The sequence below is a fragment of the Cibotium barometz genome, chromosome 7 (assembly GCF_041138505.1).
Source record: "Cibotium barometz isolate CiBa-2024 chromosome 7, ASM4113850v1, whole genome shotgun sequence".
Taxonomy (NCBI): Eukaryota; Viridiplantae; Streptophyta; class Polypodiopsida; order Cyatheales; family Cibotiaceae; genus Cibotium; species Cibotium barometz.
The window spans coordinates 52,088,016-52,110,543 of NC_141052.1; the positions used below are offsets into that span (position 1 = coordinate 52,088,016).

At 41.4% G+C, this 22,528-nt stretch overlaps 1 protein-coding gene across 4 annotated transcripts; it reads left to right on the plus strand.

Moving 5' to 3' along the window:
• The first annotated feature begins 18,655 nt into the window (after positions 1-18,655).
• LOC147637161 (uncharacterized) lies at positions 18,656-21,623 on the plus strand. 4 transcript variants are annotated; one of them, XM_086800758.1, is made up of 2 exons: positions 18,656-19,313; positions 19,577-21,623. In XM_086800758.1, the coding sequence occupies exon 2, from the start codon at positions 19,668-19,670 to the stop codon at positions 21,225-21,227; it is 1,560 nt and encodes a 519-aa protein (XP_086656884.1). In that variant the 5' UTR covers positions 18,656-19,313; positions 19,577-19,667; the 3' UTR covers positions 21,228-21,623. The 4 variants fall into 4 exon arrangements, with proteins under 4 accessions (XP_086656884.1, XP_086656885.1, XP_086656883.1 ...); XM_086800759.1 differs by having other exon boundaries at positions 18,656-19,161; XM_086800757.1 differs by having other exon boundaries at positions 18,656-19,037.
• Positions 21,624-22,528: the final 905 nt, after the last annotated feature.

Sequence of the window (22,528 nt, forward strand, 5' to 3'; positions counted from 1 at the left end):
CATGTTAGGCAGCACAACTTGGAGTACACTGCCATTGCCTTGTAGAAGGTTAGGGATGAATATGAGTAGCATAATGTAGCTATGCCAGTTAATCAAGAAAAGCTAAAGAATTTTCTTCATGATTACCTTCCTGCCCCGACGGCACGTCTGCTAGGCCATCCTAGGGCTGCTCCACAATGATAGTTAGCAGCTCTGTTGCAAAACCATGCAACAAAGATGATCAGCCTCTAGCAGCCCTATTTTTACAAAGCATGAATTATACAATCAAGCATACTAATACTCTCAGGGTTTTTGATCATGTCAGCACACAATGAACATCAACAAGGGGGACTTGGCTGTGATCCAGGATTGGCAGAGAGATACCACCAAGAGTAGGAACGGAAGAATAGAAGAGCTGCCTGGAAGCCCCTGCTGATCGTGTACCCCCGCCCCTATTGTATCAAAGCTTCAGAGCTGCAGAAGCTACTATCGCAGAGCCACCGGGTGTGCCAGGTGTTGGCCATCCGTCTGCCACATCGGACGATTGGTGGGACATACACCAATGGCCGCCAGATGATCCTCAACGGCCATGAAGGCACAGAATACGTCCGGTGTGGAATGCTCACCCTACCATGTAATCATATGAGTTGTTGTAACTGTAGAGTCTTGTAATACAATCTTGTAACAGCCGGGCATTACAGCCGAGAGGCATCTTGTAACTATAGACTCGGGAGATTAGAAGTAGGAGGAAGGAAGAGGCAACATCTGAGGCAACTGTGCATCTTTTTGTATCTGAATTAGAAGAGAAGTACATTGTCTCCTTCTATGCATCACCTATGCTGTCGGAGTGAGAGAGTGAGAAAGTGTGTGTGTGTGTGTGTGTGAGAGAGAGAGAGAGAGAGAGTGTGTGTGTGTGTGTGTGTTGTGCGCAACATCTTCTGTGTAGATCAGCAGTGTAGGGCTTAGGACGAACCCGTGGGCACAAGGCATTGACGGACCTTCAGCCGGACTGATTCTGTCTTGCCAGTCAGATTGACCACCGATAGTATCTTCTCTTTTCTCTTCTCTTCTTCCTCTCTCATCCAAGGAGAATGCTCATTTAGGTGAACAATCCTTAACGAAGAAGAAATTCTAGAATACTAATCAATAGTGTTGTTACACGACCATGGTACATGGAGATTATATTATTTCGTAAATTAAATAATAAAAGAATTTAACCATAACATCATAGCATAAAACAAGAGCATAAGAATCAAAGAACACAAGATTGGGTGCAATCTCCCCCCGGACGTGTGTGGCTCCACTCCCACACGCATCTCATAAAAAAAATCCTTGCCCACCAACATATGTACAATGGGCCAAACTATACAAAATTAAATATTTAGCACACATGTGCTTGGCTAGATAATCTCATCCAATGTCCACCTTGGTTGTCTCAAACTCATGATCTATACTCAACATAATCCACAATGTTAGATCACAATTACTTTGGAATCACTCACAAAAATAATTATAACAAATGGAAATCGTTCATAACCATGCTTCACACATGAATCATGCATCACACATAATTAATTCGATTCATTCCCATGATAAAATATTCTGAAAGATCTCACTCCCGTTGATAGTCCTCCCATTTGAGAAGAACAACCATCCTTGGTTGTAACTATCAGCACACACACGAGTGATCAAACACATTAATTATTCCCACATTGGATTCACTCATAATGTCATTATGTATTTAAGTGGGTTCACTCCCATATATCCTCACACGCATCACACGTGTCTTAAAGTTAATCGGAATCACTCAACAGTCAAATTCATAGAACCTTTACACACATCACACGTGTCTTAGAGTTGATCGGACTCACTACAATCAAACTCACACATTGGATTCACTCACAATGTTTTCATACGCATCACACGTATTCAAAAGTATACCACACGTCTCACACGTGTCACAGCTGGTTGGACTCACTCACAACCAACTAGGGTCACCCTTATCAAGAATTATTTCAAAAGAGTTGATTGGAGTCACTCATGAGATTAAATTCACATAACCTTTACACGCATCACATGTGTCTTAGATTTTGATTGGACTCACTCACAATCAAACTCACACATTGGATTCACTCACAATGTTTTCATACGCATCACACGTATTCAAAAGTATACCACATGTCTCACACGTGTCACAGCTGGTTGGACTCACTCACAGCCAACTAAATCACAATACATGCGTCACACATGTCACACTTGGTTGGATTCACTCACAACTAAATTAATCACACTTGGGTCACCCAAGATATTCTTTTTACTTATTGGATCACCCAATAAATTAAATGTTATGGGAATATATTTTAAGCTCTCTTAAAAATATTATTCTACCCTCTTAGGTAATTCGGGGACGCTTGGATTATCTTTACGTCATGCCAAATTATGTTAATATCATGGGTGATACCATTATAAATATTAATATATTTGGTGGTATTAACGTATGCTTGGGGTCTCTATTGTTTGTTTTTCAATTGGTTCATATGTAGGGGTGATTCCCAGGTTACGTACGCTTGGCAAACATGTGTGTGATGATGGTTTGTATGCTTATGAAATATTTATTTCACCAATTTATTGTTGGTTATTTTATAGGTGAAGAGGATTCTGAGGATTGAGGAGAAGTCGCACCAATTTATTATTTGGCACATCATTTTTGGCCATACACACATGAGGGGGGATGATTGTACCCAGTATTGGAGTCTCATCTTCTTGCAAATTATTTGATTTCTATTCTCCCTAGAAATTAGGTCCCCTGAGAGCTAGATACCTAGGGAGAAAGGAGCTAGATACCTAGGGAGAAAGGGATAAAATTAAGTGGAAGAAAGCTAAATTCAAAGGTCTTTGATGGATTGATGGATTGCCTCTATTAACCAAAGGGTAATAACCAAAGGCTAAGAGAGGGTGTGGAAAACTATTATGAGAGAAAACCATGAAACCACTTTCAAATTGAAAAGAGGTTTTGCTAAATTCTTAACCTCTTTGTGATCTGTGTGTGTATGGATGGATTCCAAAATTTGAGAGCAAATCATGCTTAGCTTTCTAAAGGAACCTATAATGAACCGCTCCACCCACAAGAGTCAATTTATGGAGAAATAAAAAATTTCATAAATTAATGTTTGATTAATTTGAACAAAAAAAAATTATCTACTTTTCTTCCTCCCAACTCACGGCCAGGAAGTAATTGGATTTGAGAAAAATTTTCTTTTTCTCTTCTCTGGCCAGCGGCCTGCGCATCCAGTAAAGACACCGATTTGCGCTAATTGTCCCTTAAAAAAGCTTTTTAAGCTTTGCTTTATAAGCCTTTAGAAATATATATATATATATATATATATATATATATATATATATATATATATATGTGCGCGCTGGATCGTTGCATGAGTGAAGCATAAGCTTTGCTTAATTAAAAGCCTTATACGCTTTTATTTGTAAAGCATACTAATGCTTTATTAAACCTTACAAATACCTTATTAATGCTTTAGTAAAAAGGGGCTTTCATATTAAAGCTTGAATAAGACCCTCTTTTGCAATAATCTTCATACTTGTTTTTTCATTACCACCTGTTTATGTCTCACTTTGGATACATTTTGTGACCATGAATTAGAAGAGGGGAAAACCCATCAAAACCCAAAGCTATTTCACAAACAAGGGTTTTTAAAAATTCCTATCCTCTTTTATCCTCCCAAAAGGCTACTATTCAAAAAGAAAATTTGCAATGGCTGATTTATCCATTCCGCCCACAGTTCAAGAGCAAATTTCAGCACTTCAAGAACAAATTGCTAATGAATGAGAACTTCGACGCGAGCTAGAGCGTCAAGTCAAACGTACCAAATGCAAACGCAATGCTTCTGATTCTTCTGACTCTAATAACAAAGAAAGTGATCAAGTCAAATGCACTGTTAAAGCTACATTGCGTGTTCAAAATTCTAAGAAAGACTCACGCATCAGTCGAAAGGCATTTACTTTCCAAAATTATGATGGCAAGAAAGATGCACGAGTTCTCATTGCTTGGATTAGCCAACTAGATGACTATTTCTCTGGCGAGAAATTCTCTGAAAAAGATAAAATAAAGTATGCTTGCAATCAACTAGATGACTATTTCTCTGGCGAGAAATTCTCCGAAAAAGATAAAATAAAGTGTGCTTGCAATCATTTAATTGAAAGTGCGGCTTTATGGTGGAACGTCATTAAACATCGACCTTCAACTTGGAAAGAGTTTCAGAAACTCTTAAAGAAACATTTTCTACCATCTCAGTACAAAGCTAAAGCACGTCAATGATGGGACACTCTGCGCGCCAGAGTGATTAAAGAGAATGTCCAAGCTTATATCGATAAGTTTTGGGATACTCTTTTGCAGGTTCAAGTCATTGAAAAAGTCAAGGAAAAAGAGTAGCGTAGAAAATTCATTCCAGGACTTGAGTCTACCATTACAGCTGATGTTAACATGTTTCGTCCACATGACCTTAGCACTGCTATGGACCTTGCCCTAAATTCAGAACGTAAAACAGCTACATCTAGAGATTTCAAGATTCAGGATAAATCTTTTACAAAATCTACTAAATCTTCTTTCCCTGTTAGTGCTTTTGATAAATCCACGATACAAAAGGGTAAAGATATGACTAAAGGAAGTTTTCGGAAGCACAACAACAACAAATCTTCAAATGGACAACCAAAGAATCGAATCGTCGGATGCTACAACTATTATAAGGAAGGACACCGATTGGACTGCGTCGTCACGTTCTCGAACAAGCTTGGCAACATCCGCATCTAGCAAAGCAGCAGCCCCGGAAGAACAGGCTATGAAGTAGAACCCTCTTCCATAGGAGCCTTACCCCGATCATTCTGTAAAATGGGCACAGAGACAGTACTGACATTTGAAAATTGAGATGCTACATGAAGACTGTTGTTGTGTAACACTAGCCTTCCAAAGGGTAATTTGCTCTTCCCACTGATGAGAAACTTCAAAACTGAGTGTTAAGGCTAATGACTCTAAATCCTCCATATTAATCAAGACATCCCCTCGATGCTGCTGTGCAGATAATTAGCTAATGCCTCATTAGTGCGGTGTCTGGCAAGTTCTTTGACAGCTATGCAAAATACTTCATGATTTTCTCTTATTGCCTCCTCACTACTCTCAGGTACCTGCAACCATTGCTCAAGAGTAAAAATTCTAGTTTGAAGTCCTGAAACCCTATTAGCTTCACACAACAAATTATCATTTTGAGAGTGAAGCTGCGCCACCTGTGCTTCAAGAGAGTAGTTATTCGAGTAGTTTGGGCATTAGCCTGAGGAACATTTTTGCAAAAATCTGCAGTGTGCTAAAGTAACCGCACAACACTATCCAGGTGTGCTGGCTGAACCTCATATTGCGGGGTTTCCCAAGGAAAAGGGAGAACCGTGGTAACTACCATATCAGTTATTAAGATTGCGGTCCCCACCCCAGAGGCTGAAACCACATGCGCTGATGAAAACTGCTCAATTCTCGCAGGCATCAGTACTGGAAGAGTAGGACTCGGCGCAACTACCGGTGCCGTACTTACCAGTGACCAATCTGAATCTGTTGGGCACCACCTGTGTAGAGCAGAAACCCCCTGCCAGTGACATTGCGACCGTAGGGCGCACAGGAGTTCCCACTGGCACAACCGTAGTGACACTTACAGAAACAATGCCGTCAACTCTTTCTGCATCACTGGCCACTTCTGCATGAGAGCGCTTTCAGCCTCTAGAACTACTACTTACAACCGGCACTCCATCAGAAACAATAACAGTCACTGAAGCACTTCTAGAGAATGGTGTCAAAAAAATGCCAGGCAGGCTAAAGAGAAACCATAAAATTGGCAAACAAAGGGAACAGAATGTACATTATCTACCCCACCTTAGAGTGCACTACTTGCCCTTTCTGTATCTGCGAACACACCCTCTAAGCCTCAAATCTAATTCTGTCTTTTAAAATGCGAGCCCACGAAACAGGTCCGAACTCAGAGGTTTTGATCAACTGTTTCACTTTCACCACTGACATTGTGTAAGTCTTTGCCTAGAGCCAAATAGCTTCTAAAAACCATCTGTAACATTCCTTCACTGCTAAATCTGTGCATCCAGAGAGTTTATATTCCCCATTGATTTTGGGACCAAATTCTGACTCCATCTCTGCTGCAAGAACCGCCACCGTTTTGCTAGCAGCAAGAGCTCCATCTACAGGCAAATGTAGCTTCTGTTGAATATATTCCTCGATGAGCACCACCGCGGCATCCTGTATGTCCACCACATCTCCGACATTAACAAGGGCAATGACTATGGGTGTACTTGCACACGCTCCCAATGAAAATTGGAGTAAATGCGGATGCACTTATTTGTGAGCCATGCATCAATACTAACAGGCCGCTCCATGTGAACGATCGGCGTTACAGGCAAGAACTGTGCAAGAGAGGTTGTCATGGTTGCTTCAGAAGAAAGGAGCGCAAAAACAAAAAGCAAAAGGCAGGCAAAAAAATGAGAGGGAAAATAGAATGCCTGCCCACAAAAAAGAGGGAGTTTTTGCATGCAAAACGTCGAACGCTTTTCGATGGATGACTATATGACACCTAGAAAATTCCAAGAAAAATAAAATGACAAAATCCGCCATTGATTTGGAATGACTGAAACCATCATGAGAGAAAGTGTATAATTTTCAGAAACCAAAAAAGGGCATTGAAGAGGAACCGCCATAAAATAATGACGCATCCAAAACCCATTGACTAGAGAAGAAAGGACTTCCCCATGAAGGTTCGCGAGGAGATAAGAGGTGGGACCGCAAGAAGCATATACCCAAAATGGCCCGGTCCACCGCACTTTCAGTTTTGCGGGTTTTTTGAACATGCGCGAAGAAAACACCAGCACCAATTGCCCTCTTTGGAAAAGTTTCTTCTTCAAATGCGGATCCACTTGCCACTTTCTGTTGCGACTTTGAATTTCTTGCACCCAATAAAAGCTTTTCATCCTCTCTTCATCTAATTCCTGGATGATATCCAATCTGTATGCCAATGAATCCTCTGGCAGCAATTTGTCCTTAAATGCAAGGCACAAACTGGGAACCACAAATTCGACAGGTGTGATGGCCTCCATGCCAAAAGCAAGTTTGAATGGTGTCAACCCAATTGCGACTTTAAATGCTGAATAGGTGGGCCCTTATATAGATTTCTTGGGGAGGTACGCCCGTGGCTTTGTAGAGGAACGGCTATGGATGGGCAGAGTGAACAGTCATGGCTATTTAGAAGGTAAAGGAACGACCATGGATGTTTTAGATCGTGGATGAGCGAGAGCGAATGAGCATGGAGGTGAGATATAAAACAGTCATGCCTAGACCGAGCGAATGACCGTGGCTTAATAAAGTGAATGGTCGTGGCTTGATAAAGTGAATGGTTGTTCTTTTGCCCTTGGATTTTTTTTGGAGCACCCTCATTAAAGGTTTTGTACCCTTTGACTATGTGGTTAGCACCCCATTGCAGGTTTTGTACTAACTCCTTGCCCAACTTGTAATGGCTACAAGTTGGGTCCAATTGGGTTTGGGCAAGGTTGGCAACTCTTCTTTCGGTCATTCTGCCACACCTGGTAGGGAGTTGCTTGATAGTTAGGGATTGGGGGGATGAAAGGCTTAGTAGGGGTGAAGCTTGGGAGTCGCATGATGTGACGGCGGGTGGGGTGGCTAAGGTGGAGGGAATATCATTGAAAAACTTCGTTGGTGTAGTAGTCGTGTCTCTGGTGCCCTCATCTACTTTCTTTTTGCCCTTAGCTAGTAGGGGTGTGGTGGGGCGGCATGTGTGTTTAGCTTTGGCTACCATTGGAAGTGTTGGGATGGAATGGGTGTTAATCTTTTGGGTTTATCAACACTTGGATGTAGTCGGAAAACCCATTAAGGAAGTTATAGGACTCGTTTTCCTATGACATGATCCAGCATGTTCTATGAAAGGTAGCGGATAGTGATCTCATATCATGGTGGCATTAACCTTTTTAAGGTCCACACCTTGTGTTGTATGCATGATGTTGAATCATCAAAAGCTACTTTAAGAGTTTTGGCGCTACGGCCATCCTCTTGAGAATCCTTGACCTGAGTGCACTTCTCACACTCCAATAAGGATTCCGCACATGTATCATTGTTGCTCTTCTTCCAATTGAGCTTGGATTAAAGAAAGCTTTTGATTGAGCAGCAGCTTAGGAAGTGGGGAGTTGGTGAAGCCATGAATGTTATCAATATGCAAATCATCATCACTTGAAGAAGGATTCATTGTGAATTTTATTGATGAAATTAGAGACTTGTTGCCTCATTTGCACAATGAAAATCATGATCAAGTTGATCAAAATGATATTATCTGTCGAATGTAGGTAGAGGTTCACCTTACTTTATATAAGCCAAAGAAGAAAGATAATACCACCACAACCAAGTTGCTTCAGTGTGTAAGTTTGACCACCATGGAATAAAGATTTATAGGCATTCTTGATTTTTTGGAATTTTAGGGTTTTTTGGTATTTTTGCATTATTTTTGGAGTAAAATGATTTTTAGAAAATAGATAATAAGGTTGGAAAATTTCTAAAAAATATGGATAAAAGTTGCTACAAAGGTTTTCAACATGCTTTTGGAAAAAACAACTAAGATAAATAAATTTGATGGGCTTTTTAAAGCTTAAAACCTTGTATTGTGCAAACTTCAAAACCATGGTTTTTCACAACAACAAATTTATGGAGAAGAAGGGAGTCTATTTGGAGTCACCTACAACCATTTATTGTTGGAGAGGGTGAAATTGAATTTTTTGATCATGTTTAAGCATATTTGAAGCCTCCTACGCTTGCAAAACACATCTATGGTATCCCATTAAGAAGAGGATTAGTGTAGAGAAAGATGGTTTTGGATCTTTGACTAGATTTGTGAAACCATAAATGGTTTTCCACCTCCTACGGACCTTTGGAAAATAACCAATGTGTAAAATTATCTCCAACTTTCGAGGCTTGATTAAAACCTTTAATTTGGCCTTTCTCCCTTCAATTTTTTCACGTCGTTGTTGTCCACTGGTCCTTTACCGCTTCAAGATTTGGACTTGTCCTTGGCTTTGATTAGCACTATTGCAAGATTGGTCCATGAACCTACTAAGGGTAAATAAACCATATGAACAAATGTACTTGATTGTCATTTGGCGACAAAATAATGATGAACATAAGTTCAAAATAATAACAACCATAAATATGCTATAAAAATATAATGTCGCATAAATATAATGTCTCTAAAAATGTGCACACATGTGCAATCCTCATTGAGTCACCCACACTAGCCTTGCCACCATTGATCTGCTATCAAAAACACATGCCAAATATTATATCTAGTGACTATCTACCCAACAAGGTGCGACTAGCAATAAATCACTAACCATATGACAAATAGTCAAAAACAAATGTCCATGATAAATGAAACACATCACAAAAGTATCATTTCAATAATTTTCATTTTCGTAAGAGCTTCACCATTGATAATAACCAATTTTTCTTTGAGCACCTAGGCTTGTGCAAGAGTACCTCACTCATGCACCGAGCACATAGGATAGAGGCCCCATCGCACCGTGAGCCCATAGACCATCACACTAAGTTTCTTGCATAACATATGACATCATACTTAAGGGAATCTAGGGTAACATAGAATGTAAATTCCACATCTCCACTGAATGTTTGAGTAGCATAGCTAAAGTAACTGGGAACTTCCATGTTTTGTCCATTGGCTCCTCTTGCAAGACCATTGTCTGTAGGGATGAGTTTTTGTAATGAAAGGGGCTTGAGTTTGTACATAAGGAGAGGCTCATGGACAACATGGTTATGGCTGGTCAAGTATGAGGCCCAACATTAATGAGTGTGAAATGGTGGGCAAGTATATACGTGAATATTGTAACTAAGGTCATAACACACTTTTACTAATGAAATCATACTTCTTGGAGCTCCATGCTTCTATGGCTATGGTGGTACTCCCTTGAGTGCATGTGGTACTCCATCATGAGTGTAATATTTCTTGCTTTCTTTTCCCCATCATTACAGTGGTATCAGAGCCTTGTCTTTGATCCAAGATTTCTAAAAATTTTCAAGAATTCTGCATTTTCTTGATTTTCTTGGGAATTCTCTTGATTTTGATTGATTTCTTGATCAAGAAATGGGGCATGGGGAGTGTGGAATGCTGGAATTCTCTTGGATTTTTAAATTGATTAATGTTTTGAGGGGCTATGGGTCACTGTGGACCAAAAATTGGGGCAATCGCTCCAAAATTTGAGGGACAAGACCAAAATTGGGAGAAATTTCTGTTAATCATGATTAACTTTTCCTAATCAAAACATTTGGGTTTTCCCTCTTCCTCATGTTTGATCTTGGAGAGAATAGGGCTTCAATCCATAGCCGTGTGATGCCATGAGGTTAGGGCATTGATTCATCTCCTCCTTACCTTCCTTTCAAGCTCTTCAATGGAACCTTTTCATGGACATGTTCACCACTATTTTGGTTGTGAATCAAGCATCTATTGGAATTCAAATTGGAGGCTGATTTTACCACGTTCCAACATGAGAATCTTGTGCAAGTTTAGATTAGTCTCAGGATGTGATGATTCATGGCCATTCTCCCTTGGATTGTAGAGTGGATTTGCGCCATTCATGTTGGATTAATTGAACTGATTCGCGGTGTTCATGAGAGCTGATTCATGTTGTTTGTCAATACCATTGATGCAAGCTTAAGTTGCTTAAGCTTGGCTTAAGCATTGCAAGGCACAAGCTGAGGTGATTTCGATCTTTAAATCATGAGCAACAATAACGTTTCGGGGATTTCAACGTAGCAGCAACCTACAGAGGTTAAGCAATCTCCCTTCAGTTGTTTTGATTAGGCTCTTTTTGTTGGAATGCGTTGTACATTTCCTACAAAGCTTAGCAAGAGATGCAACCATGGGGTATGGACATTTTGGATGTCATGAGCTGGTTTGAAATTAGAAAGTCAGTGCTTCTTGGTGTTGAGATTGAAGTTTTTTCCAACAAGGGGTCTCATGAAAGCATTGAGATCATGATTATGAGCAAGATTGATGTGTTGGGATTCCATCTTGATGCATGAGATGTTTTGCTTTCATTCCATGCCAATTGGAATGAAAGCAAAACATCTCCTGCATCAATGCCAATTGGACTCTCTAGGGTGCATGCAACGATAGTATGCATTGCCTATGAGCTTTGGAAGACCCTTGCATGTTCAATGTGCCTACCATTGAACTAATTTTGGAATGCATCATATGAGCCCTTGATTTGCTTATGCATTAAGTAAACATCACTCCTTTGGTGTTCATTGAACCAATTGGAGTCTACTTGTCATATGATTGATTGATTGGGTGCATTGATGAGGGCCATGGAGTAAAGGCAAAGGGGTTGAAGTGATGCAAATCAATTAGTTGTGCTTGTGAATCACGTGATTTTGGATGCTATGTGGATGTTGTTTTTGTGGTGATTGATGTGACGGAGCCACTCTGGTGGATGAATGGGGAAAGCATGAATACATGCTCTTTGTAATGATGAAATGAAATAGCATGAGTCATGCTAAAAACATTGTAAGTACTCCTATCTTATCCTTTTGAAGCTACATCCACATACACTTCACTTGTATCCCACTTCAATTCATAGTATCTAGTATGCTTGTGAGGGTACCTTGGGAATTGGAGGAGAGGCCCGAGGGGAGCATGGCATGAACTCTCCTTGTTGTGAGTCCTCTTGGTAAAGTGGCAAGGAGGGGGATTAGGTACTTAGATGTGAAGACTTGGCCCAAACTTGTGAGTGCTTTTGGTAAAGTGGCAAGGAGGGGGATTAGGTACTTAGATGTGAAGACTTGGCCCAAACTTGTGCCTAGAATCGGACTAGGTATGAGAGTGGGAAGGCTTGGCCGGGAGATCGGCAAGCATAAAGCTCTTCTTCGACACATAATTGACCTTATTGCAAGCATGCCGATGCTATGGAAGCCATTGGTCACTTGATTGGGTATGCCATGGATGTTTGTTAGTGGTTGAAGCATAAGGGTTACATGAGCAAGCATATGCTTTTGATGATGATCATTTGGGGCATTATATCATGAGTGGATATTGGGCAATTGCTTTTCCATTTTGATTGAGATTTGGGTCATATTACGGGGAAACTATGGCAAAATTTTTGTGATTTTCCTGCACTCTGCAGCAGCGAGATAAATAAGTGCAATTTAGTCCCAACTCGCTCAAGATCTCTCAAGGGTCTTTAGAATTCTTAAAAGGGTGTCTTAAGATGGTCCTAACTAGCCATCAAGTGGTTGATTCGGACATCATCTTAGGGTACAAAGTGGACAGTTCTGTCAGGCTAAAAACCCTAATTCAGTAAAAAATGGGGCGGATTAAATTGAAGGTGTCTACATAGCCTAAGAACACTACTAAAGAGCTTCCTAATGAGCCAATAAGTTCTCAATTCCGTGACCGTATGGATGGTCAACCCTCATAGTTGACTTTCAGCAAAAAGTCAAAACGGAGAGGTATTGGGGTGCTCAAAGTGGTGATCTAGGGTGATAGAAGTGTTCATCTAATCAAAGCAAACACGAAAAACTAAAGAAATCCAAATTTGGTTGCCGTTTGCTATATTAACCACTTGGTAGCATGGGGAACTAGCAGGGAAGGCCATCGAGATCTCAAGCACAAGTGCCCGTGTAAGACAACCAAGCTCATGATGATGCCAATGAAGTTGTTCGTGATGATTTGGTACAGGTGGGTGATGCTCCATTGAGGGAGAATCCACATTCCAATGTTGAACATGGGAAAAGTTCAAGAGCTATGCAATAAGAGAGAGTACCTCTTCATGACATTAGTGGGCGAATAGTTAATGAAGGAATGCCGATGCACACTAATGGACATGATAAAATCTCATTGGGTAACATTACTTTGAATATGTTAAGGATTGCTCTTACCAATGAAATTAAAGATGCTCAAAGGGATGCTAAAAAAGAGGTGCTCTACATTAGTAGTGAGATTCTGTGGGGCAAGGCAATGAGAATGCAATGTTGATGCATCAAATTGTGGACAAGTTGGATGAAAGGTTTGCAACTCTTGAAGACCGGATTTTAGGTGTACAAAGGGGTGTGGACATGTTTGATCATCCACCGAATCCACATGGGAATCTTGGTTGTATGCAAGGCAAGTCCAATACACCTTCAAGAGACCATCAAAGTGGACATGTCACGGGTTCTAGATTGGGAAAGCAGCCCATAGTTTTGGATCCTATGGAAGGTCCTTCAAGAGGTGTTTACAATGTTAGTGGGAGATGGGATATTCTGCACAATCCCCTTGGTCATTCTACATTGGGAAAGCAGCCCATAGTTTTGGATCCCATGGAAGGTCCTTCAAGAGGTGTTTACAATGTTAGTGGGAGATGGGATATTCTGCACAATACCCTTGGTCATTCTACATTGGGAAAGCAGCCCATAGTTTTGGATCCCATGGAAGGTCCTTCAAGAGGTGTTTACAATGTTAGTGGGAGATGGGATATTCTGCACAATACCCTTGGTCATTCTACATTGGAATCACCAAGAGCCAAAGATGTGAAAGACAAGATTACACTTCCCAAGTTCAAAGGGGTGAATACAACCACCAAGGAATTGGAAGAATGGACTAGCAAGATGGAGATGTACTTTGCATTGTATCCCCATGAGGAAGAAGATGAAGTACAATTTGCCGTGTTACATTTGGAAGATTATGCCCATTCATGGTAGCGGTTTACTCAACATGAAGGCTTGCATTTTGTCACTTGGGAAGTATTCAAAGATGCCATGTTTCAAAACTTCACATCTCCTTTGGAACGGGATCAATTGGTGGGACAATGGTATGGCTTGGAGCAAAAGGAAAGTTCCGTCAAAGAATATAGCAACCAATTTAGAAAGCTTTCCATGTTTGTTGAAGGAATGACTGAATACAACAAAATGGTGAAGTACATACATGGATTGCAATCCTCACTTGGAGAGCTGATGTGAAGGCACAAAGACCTCAAAAAATTGCAAGATTCCATGTACTATGCGGAGGTCTTTGAATCTAAGTATAAGGGGAATGTTACAAATAGATGGAATGCAGGAGCAACTAAGCCATCTACTTTCAGCCCAAATGTAGTAAAAATGGCCAACTTCTACCTCTTCAACACCATATGTACCTCGTGTAAGTTTCACTTCAACTTCTACTCCCATACAACGATACCCTAGGGTGTATGGACACCCAAGGAATGTGAAATGGAGTGGTTCTATTGCTAAACCGCCTCTCAAGAGTGATGTCATATCTTCTTCCCTTCAAGGCAAGGTGATTAAGCAATTCACAAGCGGAGATGGAGGAGAAGAGAAAGAAAGGGGTTTGCTTCCTTTGCAATGAGAAATGGAATCCCGAGCATAAAAAGGTTTGCAAGGCAAAGGAGGTGAGATCCAACATGACTCTTGAGGTGGTGGAAGATGAAGAGGTACCATTGGATTATGTGGATGAGGTTAAATTTTAAGATTGTGCAAATGAAGTAATAGAAGAGCCTACTCTTGATCCTTCTCAAGAGTTTCATTTTGATCCGGGTGGAGAGGATTGGGTAGAAGTTGAAACAAAAAAAAAGACAGCCATGCTTTGTGCCATTTCACAAGAAGCTAAAGTGGGATGCAAAGGTTCCAACACTTTGAGGATTTTGGGAAAGATTGGGGGCAGATCCATTCATATACTTGTTGATTCGAGCAGCACACATAGTTTTGTGAACTCCAAATCAATAAATTCTTTGAAGCTATGCCTAAAAGAGATGATGAAGGTTCTTAAAGTGGAGATTTCAAATGGACAGCATGAGCTACGAAAGTGTTGGGTTGCAACAAGGATTTCTTTGTCTTCCGAATATGCCTACGATGCCCGTTTAATTGTGCTTGATATGGGCCCCATTGATGTGGTGCTTGAATGTGATTGGTTGCACACTTTGGGAAGATTCTCAATGGATTTGAAGCACATGAAAATGTGGTTTGTGCATGAGGGCAAAGAGCTATGCTTGGATGGAATTTCCAGCCATGCTTTAACCTTGGTGTCCATGAAGCAAATGAAGAGGGAGTTGAAGAGTTTATGCCCTTGTTTACATGCTACAACTCACTCGTTAAGAAGAGGACAATGGGCTGCAAATACATGATAAAGGGATGGATGCCTTGTTGTTGCAAGAGTGCAAAGATGTGTTTGAAGCACCCAAATGCTTGCTGCAGACCCACTTACAGGCTTAAAAAGGAAGCATATTTTTGGGATGTCGTGGCCGATAAGAGCTTTCAAGAGCTCAATCAAGCACTCATTTCATGTCCAATATTGGTTTGCCCTGATTTTTCTAAGCCTTTCACTATACGGGCTGATGCAAGTGGGAGAGGAATTGGTGCCGTGAAATATCAAGAACATGGAGTAATTGCTTATGAGAGTAGAAAGCTTACCAAGAAGAAGAGGGAGCTTCATGTGTATGATCAAGAAATGTTAGACATTTTGCATGCCATAAAGAAGTGGCATCACTATTTGTATAGTGGGCATTTCAAAGTAAGGACCGATCATTGAGTACTCCAATTTTTCTTCACCCAACAAAACCTTTCTCCCAAGCAAAACAGATGGCTTGCTACCTTGTAAAATTATGATTTCGAGATCTCTTACACCGCGAGAAAGGATAATGTTGTCGCTCGCGAATGCACTTTCTAGGATGTGGGCTTACACTCTACATGCTATTTTGGAGGTGCATTATGATTGGATTCATGAGATACAAGAGAAGTATTTGGTGGATGACATGGCTGGTCCAATGTTTCAAAAATTACATCAAGGGTTATGTGATGAATATCCACATTTTGAAGTGCACAATGGATTGCTTTGGTACAAAGGAAAGGTCTATTTGGTTCCTCACTCATCCTTCAAGCTGAAAATCCTACAAGATATGCACTCTTCACCAATGGGGGCGGGTCATTTGGGAGTGTTCAAGACTTATGATAAGATAAGTAAGAGTTTCTTTTGGAAAGGACTTTGGAAGGATGTGCATGACTATGTGCAAAAGTGTTTGCCTTGCCAAAAAAACAAGGATCCAAATCAATTGCTGAGTGGATTGTTGCAACCATTGTCTATTCCGAAAGGAAAGTGGACCCACATAGCTATGGATTTCATCACCGGACTGCCCACTACTAAGCAAGAGTGGAATAGCATCTATGTGGTGGTGGATAGGCTAACAAAGGCAGCTCATTTCATACCCACAAAGGTGCAATATATAGCTTCTATGGTGGCTCAACAATTTATGGAGCATGTGTTTAGATTGCATGGAATGCCAAAACAAGTGGTGAGTGATAGGGATGCTAAGTTCATGAGCCATTTTTGTAAGAGTGTCTTTGATTCCATGGGAACTACACTCACTCCAAGTATAGCCTATCATCCGCAAACGGATGGCCAAACCAAGAGGGTGAAAAAGTGGCTTGACGTCTATTTGAGACACTATTGTTATTATGACACTCAATCTTCATGGGACAAATGGCTGCACTTAGCTGAATTTTGCTATAACAATACCTATCACATGAGTATTGGTATGTCTCCATTTGAAGCCATGTATGGGTATAAGGTGCATGTACTTTCCATTGCATTCAATGAGGAAAAGGTGAATCCTCAAGCCAAAGAGGAGATTGAGAAGATGTGTGCAATAATGCAAAGGTTCAAGGATAACATGGCTAAGGCACAAAACCAAATGAAGCAATATGCCGATGAATCGAGGAAGCATGTGGAGTTCAAGGAAGGGGATTATGTGTTCTTAAGAATCCCTAGCTGGGTCTTTAAAAGCAGGTGATGGCGGGCCTATGTCTGTTGGATGTAAGATAATGGTGGCAGTAGCTCTTGTTAACTAGCCTAACCCTCCTTGAAACACATCTAATAAGAGATTACCTGGTGAACCGCAACTGTCTCATAAGGATCTTTCCAATGGCCGAGCTCGTAACCCTTGAGGTCTCCAAGCTCTACAACTCCTTGAGAAGCAATTCCACTGCACCTCCGCAAGCGTTGTCACACTGCCGTATTGCACTATGGTTTCTCGTCCCTCCTCTCACCCCACTTCACTCACACACACTCACTAGCATACATTAGTGAGAGAGATTAGCAAGAGGATTAGCAAGAGTAAGACTCAATTGTACAATGGGAGAGTATGTTGTATTATGAGAGATATTCACTTATATACATGGCCATAAGTGTTCATACTCACTTAAACTGTGGCCGGCTGGGCACTTTAGGCTCATAAGAGGCCTAATGCTATTACAATGACTACTCTCATAATATATCCATGAAGTACATCACTTAGGACTTCATCCTAACTTGCTACCACACACTCTTGAAGCGGGAATTGCCATAAATACTCCGTCACACCATTACGGGTGCTTGTCCAAGTTGTAGCTTTGGACACCATTGTTTCATATCTTGAATGTATGACCCTTTGGTATATTTATCGTGACTCCTTAATGTAAGATAATGGCAATAGCTCTTATTAACCCTAGGAATGAGTTAACAATTGCTCAAGCCAAAAGGAAAAAGGTACCTTGATAAGCTGGCCCCAGCAAAGTCAAGATGGAAAAAAGTCATTATCGACTCAGGAAAAACGAAGTAAAATCAAGGACAATATTGAGTAGAACATAAAGCTATGGTCTAACAAAAAGAAGCATAACATCTCGAAAATTATTTGGTGGAACTAATGATCAATAGATACCTTAAAGCCCAAAATGTGGCAGAGAGGTCAACAAATTGTCATGTTGTGTTGCTCAAAACCCAAAATGTGGTGAAGAGCTATCATTTATCTTTTTCTATTTAATTCTTTCATGTATACATCAATTTCTGAGTCATGTGTTATGGAGAGACCTGCATCAGAGTCTAAGTCATGTCGCTTATGCTGGATGGCGAGCAAGCATAAGAGTCAAAACATTACTTTTCTGGAGGAGCGTGGAGAATTCCATGTAAAAATCTCTCAAGGTTCTACACCACTCGCGCACAGCGAGGGTTAATGATTTAAGGTTTGCAGAGATGTTAAGTAAAGGTTTTGATGATTTGAGGACGAGGTAATTCTTTTGGAGGGGCATGCTACTCTTGAGGTGATCTTTCTTTGTCTCCACCATGGTGTGCGTGTGTGTGCGTGCGTGCGTGCGCGCGTGTGTGTGTGTGTGTGTGTGTGTGTGAGAGAGAGAGAGAGAGAGAGAGAGAGAGAGAGGGTAAATGATTTAAGGTTTGCAGATATGTTAAGCTAAGATAAGTAAAGGTTTTGATGATTTGAGGACGAGGTAATTCTTTTGGAGGGGCATGCTACTCTTGAGGTGATCTTTCTTTGTTTGCACCATGGTTGGTTCGATGTGGACACATTGTTGGAGGTAGACAAGTTACAACCCCACCAATGTTTGGTGTGCTCGACCAAAGCTTTGGTGGTGGGCAAGATGCAACATGGTGCATGTGAGCATGTGACAAAGGTGTGGAGCAAGGATCATTACCAATGAGTTTGGGGAGGGAGAGAGTGTGAGAAAGGCTTTTGGCCGTCAATCTAAGCGGCAGAGATGACGGTGACATGAAGTAGCGGCCGTTAAACAGTCAAGTTTATATGTTTCGAAACAAAGGGTCCTGTGAAGCTGAAGCTTTAACAGAAGCCTTTCCCCTGTCAAAGAACGCCATAGCCATGGTCATAGACATGCCCTCATTAGGATTAGGGCTGCTCACTTCTCAGGTCTTGTACTGCATGCCGCTTTAGGGTTTGGGTTTCTACGCTTCCATTTCTTACTACTGTCTGCGCTCATTTCTTCCTTGAAAATCTTCACCTGGCCATAGCTCCGGTTCTTCCGGAAAATTGCAGCGGCGAGCTCTGAAGTGATGGCAACGGCAAATCTTTGAAGAGAAATCATCTTTCAAGCCACGATTACAAGAAAGGTTTCGCCTGCTGTCTGCATCTCGGAAATCGTCTACTTCATGCGATCAATGAAGCGAAGCAATGTAGGCACACCGCTTTGAATTTGGCAAGGTTAAGGGTTAGAAGAAGGGAGAGAGGGGTGGGTGTGGTGGACTGGCAGTTGTATAATCATCAGTGAGAAGCCCAAAGAGATTTGCAGGCTGAGGGGTAAGTAGAAACATAGGCTTCAGAGACAAGCTAGGAGAGGAATGCTAAATATTCCTCGTTAGCAACAGAAGCGGTGTCTGACTGTTTCAAAGCTACTTCCTAGCAAGAGTAGGCAGGATGGTTGCTTCCTTCTCCGAGATGATCTGGGCATGGTAGGCCCTGTTAGGCCCAGCCTCTTCCTTCCCTCGTAAGCTTGGCATGGATTGCTTCAACTCTCCAGGCCAAGCAAGTTTAAACGAAGCTTACAGACACATGGGCATCCCAGCATGCTCATCAAGCGGCCCTGGAGGATCTGATCTTTCATTTCAACGTCCTTGAAACATTAGCAAACTGCCGCACATTCACTGTTTTGGATTTTCTTTTTGATGCATTTCGTCTGTACATAGTTTTTAAAGGTTGTCTGTTATGCTTGAAGGTAAAAAAATTACTGGAAACAAACCCAAGGAATCGGCATCTTGTTCCCTTGTAAAATTGGACCACGAGAAGTTTACCTTGAAGTTTCCGGCATGGGCTGCACGTCATCAAAACATCAGGCTAACCGGGATGAAGGAAATGCACCCCTTGCACGTAGCATTTCTTTACCAGGGTACAGTGTAACGATGGAGGGAGGAAGCTCGAGTAAGATCTCGTGGAAGTCCAGTAAGCCAGACAGTGCAGGAAATGACTTAATCAGTGCCGATGTATTCATGCAACAAATCAGGTCTTCTTTAAAGCTCAAGCCAGGAAAGGAGGAAGACACTGCCACTGGCATGCATGAAGAACAATCAGACACTAGAGGGTCTGAGAGTATAGGTGTTTTATTTCATGGAATGCCTGCGAACAGAAAGGAAAGCAGGAAGAATAGACAGTTTGATTGGTCAGCGTTGTATAGCCCTGCACAGGAGGCTGGTGCTGGAACAAGGTTTTCTCTCTGGGGAAACGAGCGTGGAAGTGGAAAAGCAAGGTCTGTGGATAATACATTTGCCTGTGCAGACAGCCGGGCATCCTCTTTTAGATCTATGGAGTCCATGGATGGAAATTCTGGTCTGCGATTACTCCTAAGCCCTGTCGGTACACCATCCAGGTGCTTCACATCTTCAGCCAGGGGCGGAACTCTCGGTAAAACATTGTCATCTAGTGGAAGGTTCACCTTGAATTACAGCAATGATAGTGGCATGGGTTGCCCAAGAGCACCAAAGACACATACCATACCTGATGGCAAGATTATGTCCTCAGATATAGAGGGGATGGGTGATTCAGAAGAGCCTGGGAGCCCACTTTTCGACCCATCGATTCTGGCAACATTTGAAAGAGCAGTAGGGGCTTCATCTGATGACATCTGGCATTGCTCAGACGTGAGCACTAGCAGTTCTTCGGGGATCGGGTGCTCTTCATCGGACACCTGTTCTGATTCTGATAGTCCAGATTGCCCTAAAGAAAATGGGATTTATCAAGAAGATTGTGGATTCCTAGGCACTCAGTCTGGTATGGAAGACAAGCCTTGCAAGATATCTGGAGACATTCTCTGGGACAGGGCGATCGGCATACCGAAAAAGAGAATTTCCTCTTCAAAAGTTACCCCTATTCACAGTGATGCTTGGACTGAGAAAGACTGTCTTGAAGGTTTTGAGTTGAAGTGCCCCCCTGGCTGTGAAGACAAGATAGTTCTCTACTTCACCAGTCTACGTGGAATAAGAAAGACGTATGAAGACTGCTGTATGCTCAGGCTGATACTCAAAGGTTTTGGAGTACATGTTGATGAGAGAGATGTTTGGATGCACTCCAAGTTCAGGCAAGAGCTTACCAATGTAGTGGGAGCAGTGTTATCTGTTCCAAGATTGTTCATAAAGGGCAGATATATTGGAGGAGCTGAAGATGTTAAACACCTACATGAGGAAGGCCGTTTGGGAAACCTTTTGGAAGGACTGCCAGCTGAGTGTAACAACATGTGTGAGGTGTGTGGAGGCATTAGGTTCATACCGTGCACCACTTGCAGTGGTAGCTGCAAGATGGTTTCTATTGATGAAATATCACGTTGCCCGGACTGCAATGAGAATGGTCTGATTATGTGCCCTTCATGTGGTTAGTGAAAAACCATGTCCTAACAAAAGTAGCTGATGGCTTGGATGACATGGGAATAGGGGTCCTTAGAATTTATCATCTGGAGTATTTGATATTAACTAGTGCTTGTAATGGGTATATTCTCAGCCTTGGTTCTGATGTCAAATATCAAGAGTGTATGCCAACTCCCTGATACCATGGTTTTTAACCCTTTGCATCATGGCCCTATTTGGGCTGGACTTAATACTATGTTGGATCTACAGTACTGTTTGCAAGATTAGCTGATTTGAATTGTTCGTCGCGAACTGTACAATATTATGCCTATAAGCTGGTAATGTAAGAAAAAGATTAGCTGAGCTCCTCATGCCATGTATAAACCTCCTTAGTTTGCACTCAAGAAACAAAGTTGTGTTTCAGTGTGAGTTGCATCTTAGAAGCCATTTTCCCCTCAATCACACCCTTATAATGATTTGCTGCATACTGTGATAATTAAATGTATATGCCAAAGAGTGCTGAATCTTTGGGCTTTTCAATTGCAAGAAACTATTGCATGCCTTAAGGTACACAGCGTTTGTTTGTGCTAATGTGAGTTGCTCTCAGGAAGTAGTAGATCCGTCTTGAACTCTCACTTTGAAAAGTCCTGTTGTTGATATTGGAAACCATGGCCATAACCCCATTGAAAAGTACTTCAACAGGCACCGTTTTGCACTGTGTAGCATGCTTTCTGTATGGAAGTATTTTTTAGGTGCGCAAGTGATTGTTTCTTTCTTTGGGTAGCATGATTTCTCTCTGGAAGTACTTTTTCTCTATGGAAGCATGCTTTCTCTATGGAAGTACTTTGCTTTTTCCAATTAATTAGCTTTTGTGGACCCATTTTGTGTTATATAAGTAGAATAAGATGTAGCATTTGGATGAAAGAAAGCTAACATTTCTCTCTCTCACACACACACACATTACTAAATTATTTCTTATGAGTTCGTATTGAAGTGTAACATGCGCTCTCTCGCTCACACACATAACTAAATATTTTCTTACTTATAAGATAGTTCATATATTGAAGTGTAGCATGCTCTCTCTCTCTCTCTCTCTCTCTCTCTCTCTCTCTCACACACACACACACACACACACTCACACTCTCTCTCTCACACACACACACACACACAAATTACTAAGCTATTGCTTATTGAGGTGCAACATACACATTACGAAGCTATTTCTTATTGAGGTGCAACATGCTCTCTCTCTCTCTCTCTCTCTCTCTCTCTCTCTCTCTCTCTCACACACACACACACACACACATTACTAAATTATTTCTTACTTAAAAGAT

Bases quoted from the DNA above. Each gene is read 5' to 3' on its own strand.
- LOC147637161 (XM_086800758.1), top strand. From the start codon at position 19,668: ATGGGCTGCACGTCATCAAAACATCAGGCTAACCGGGATGAAGGAAAT.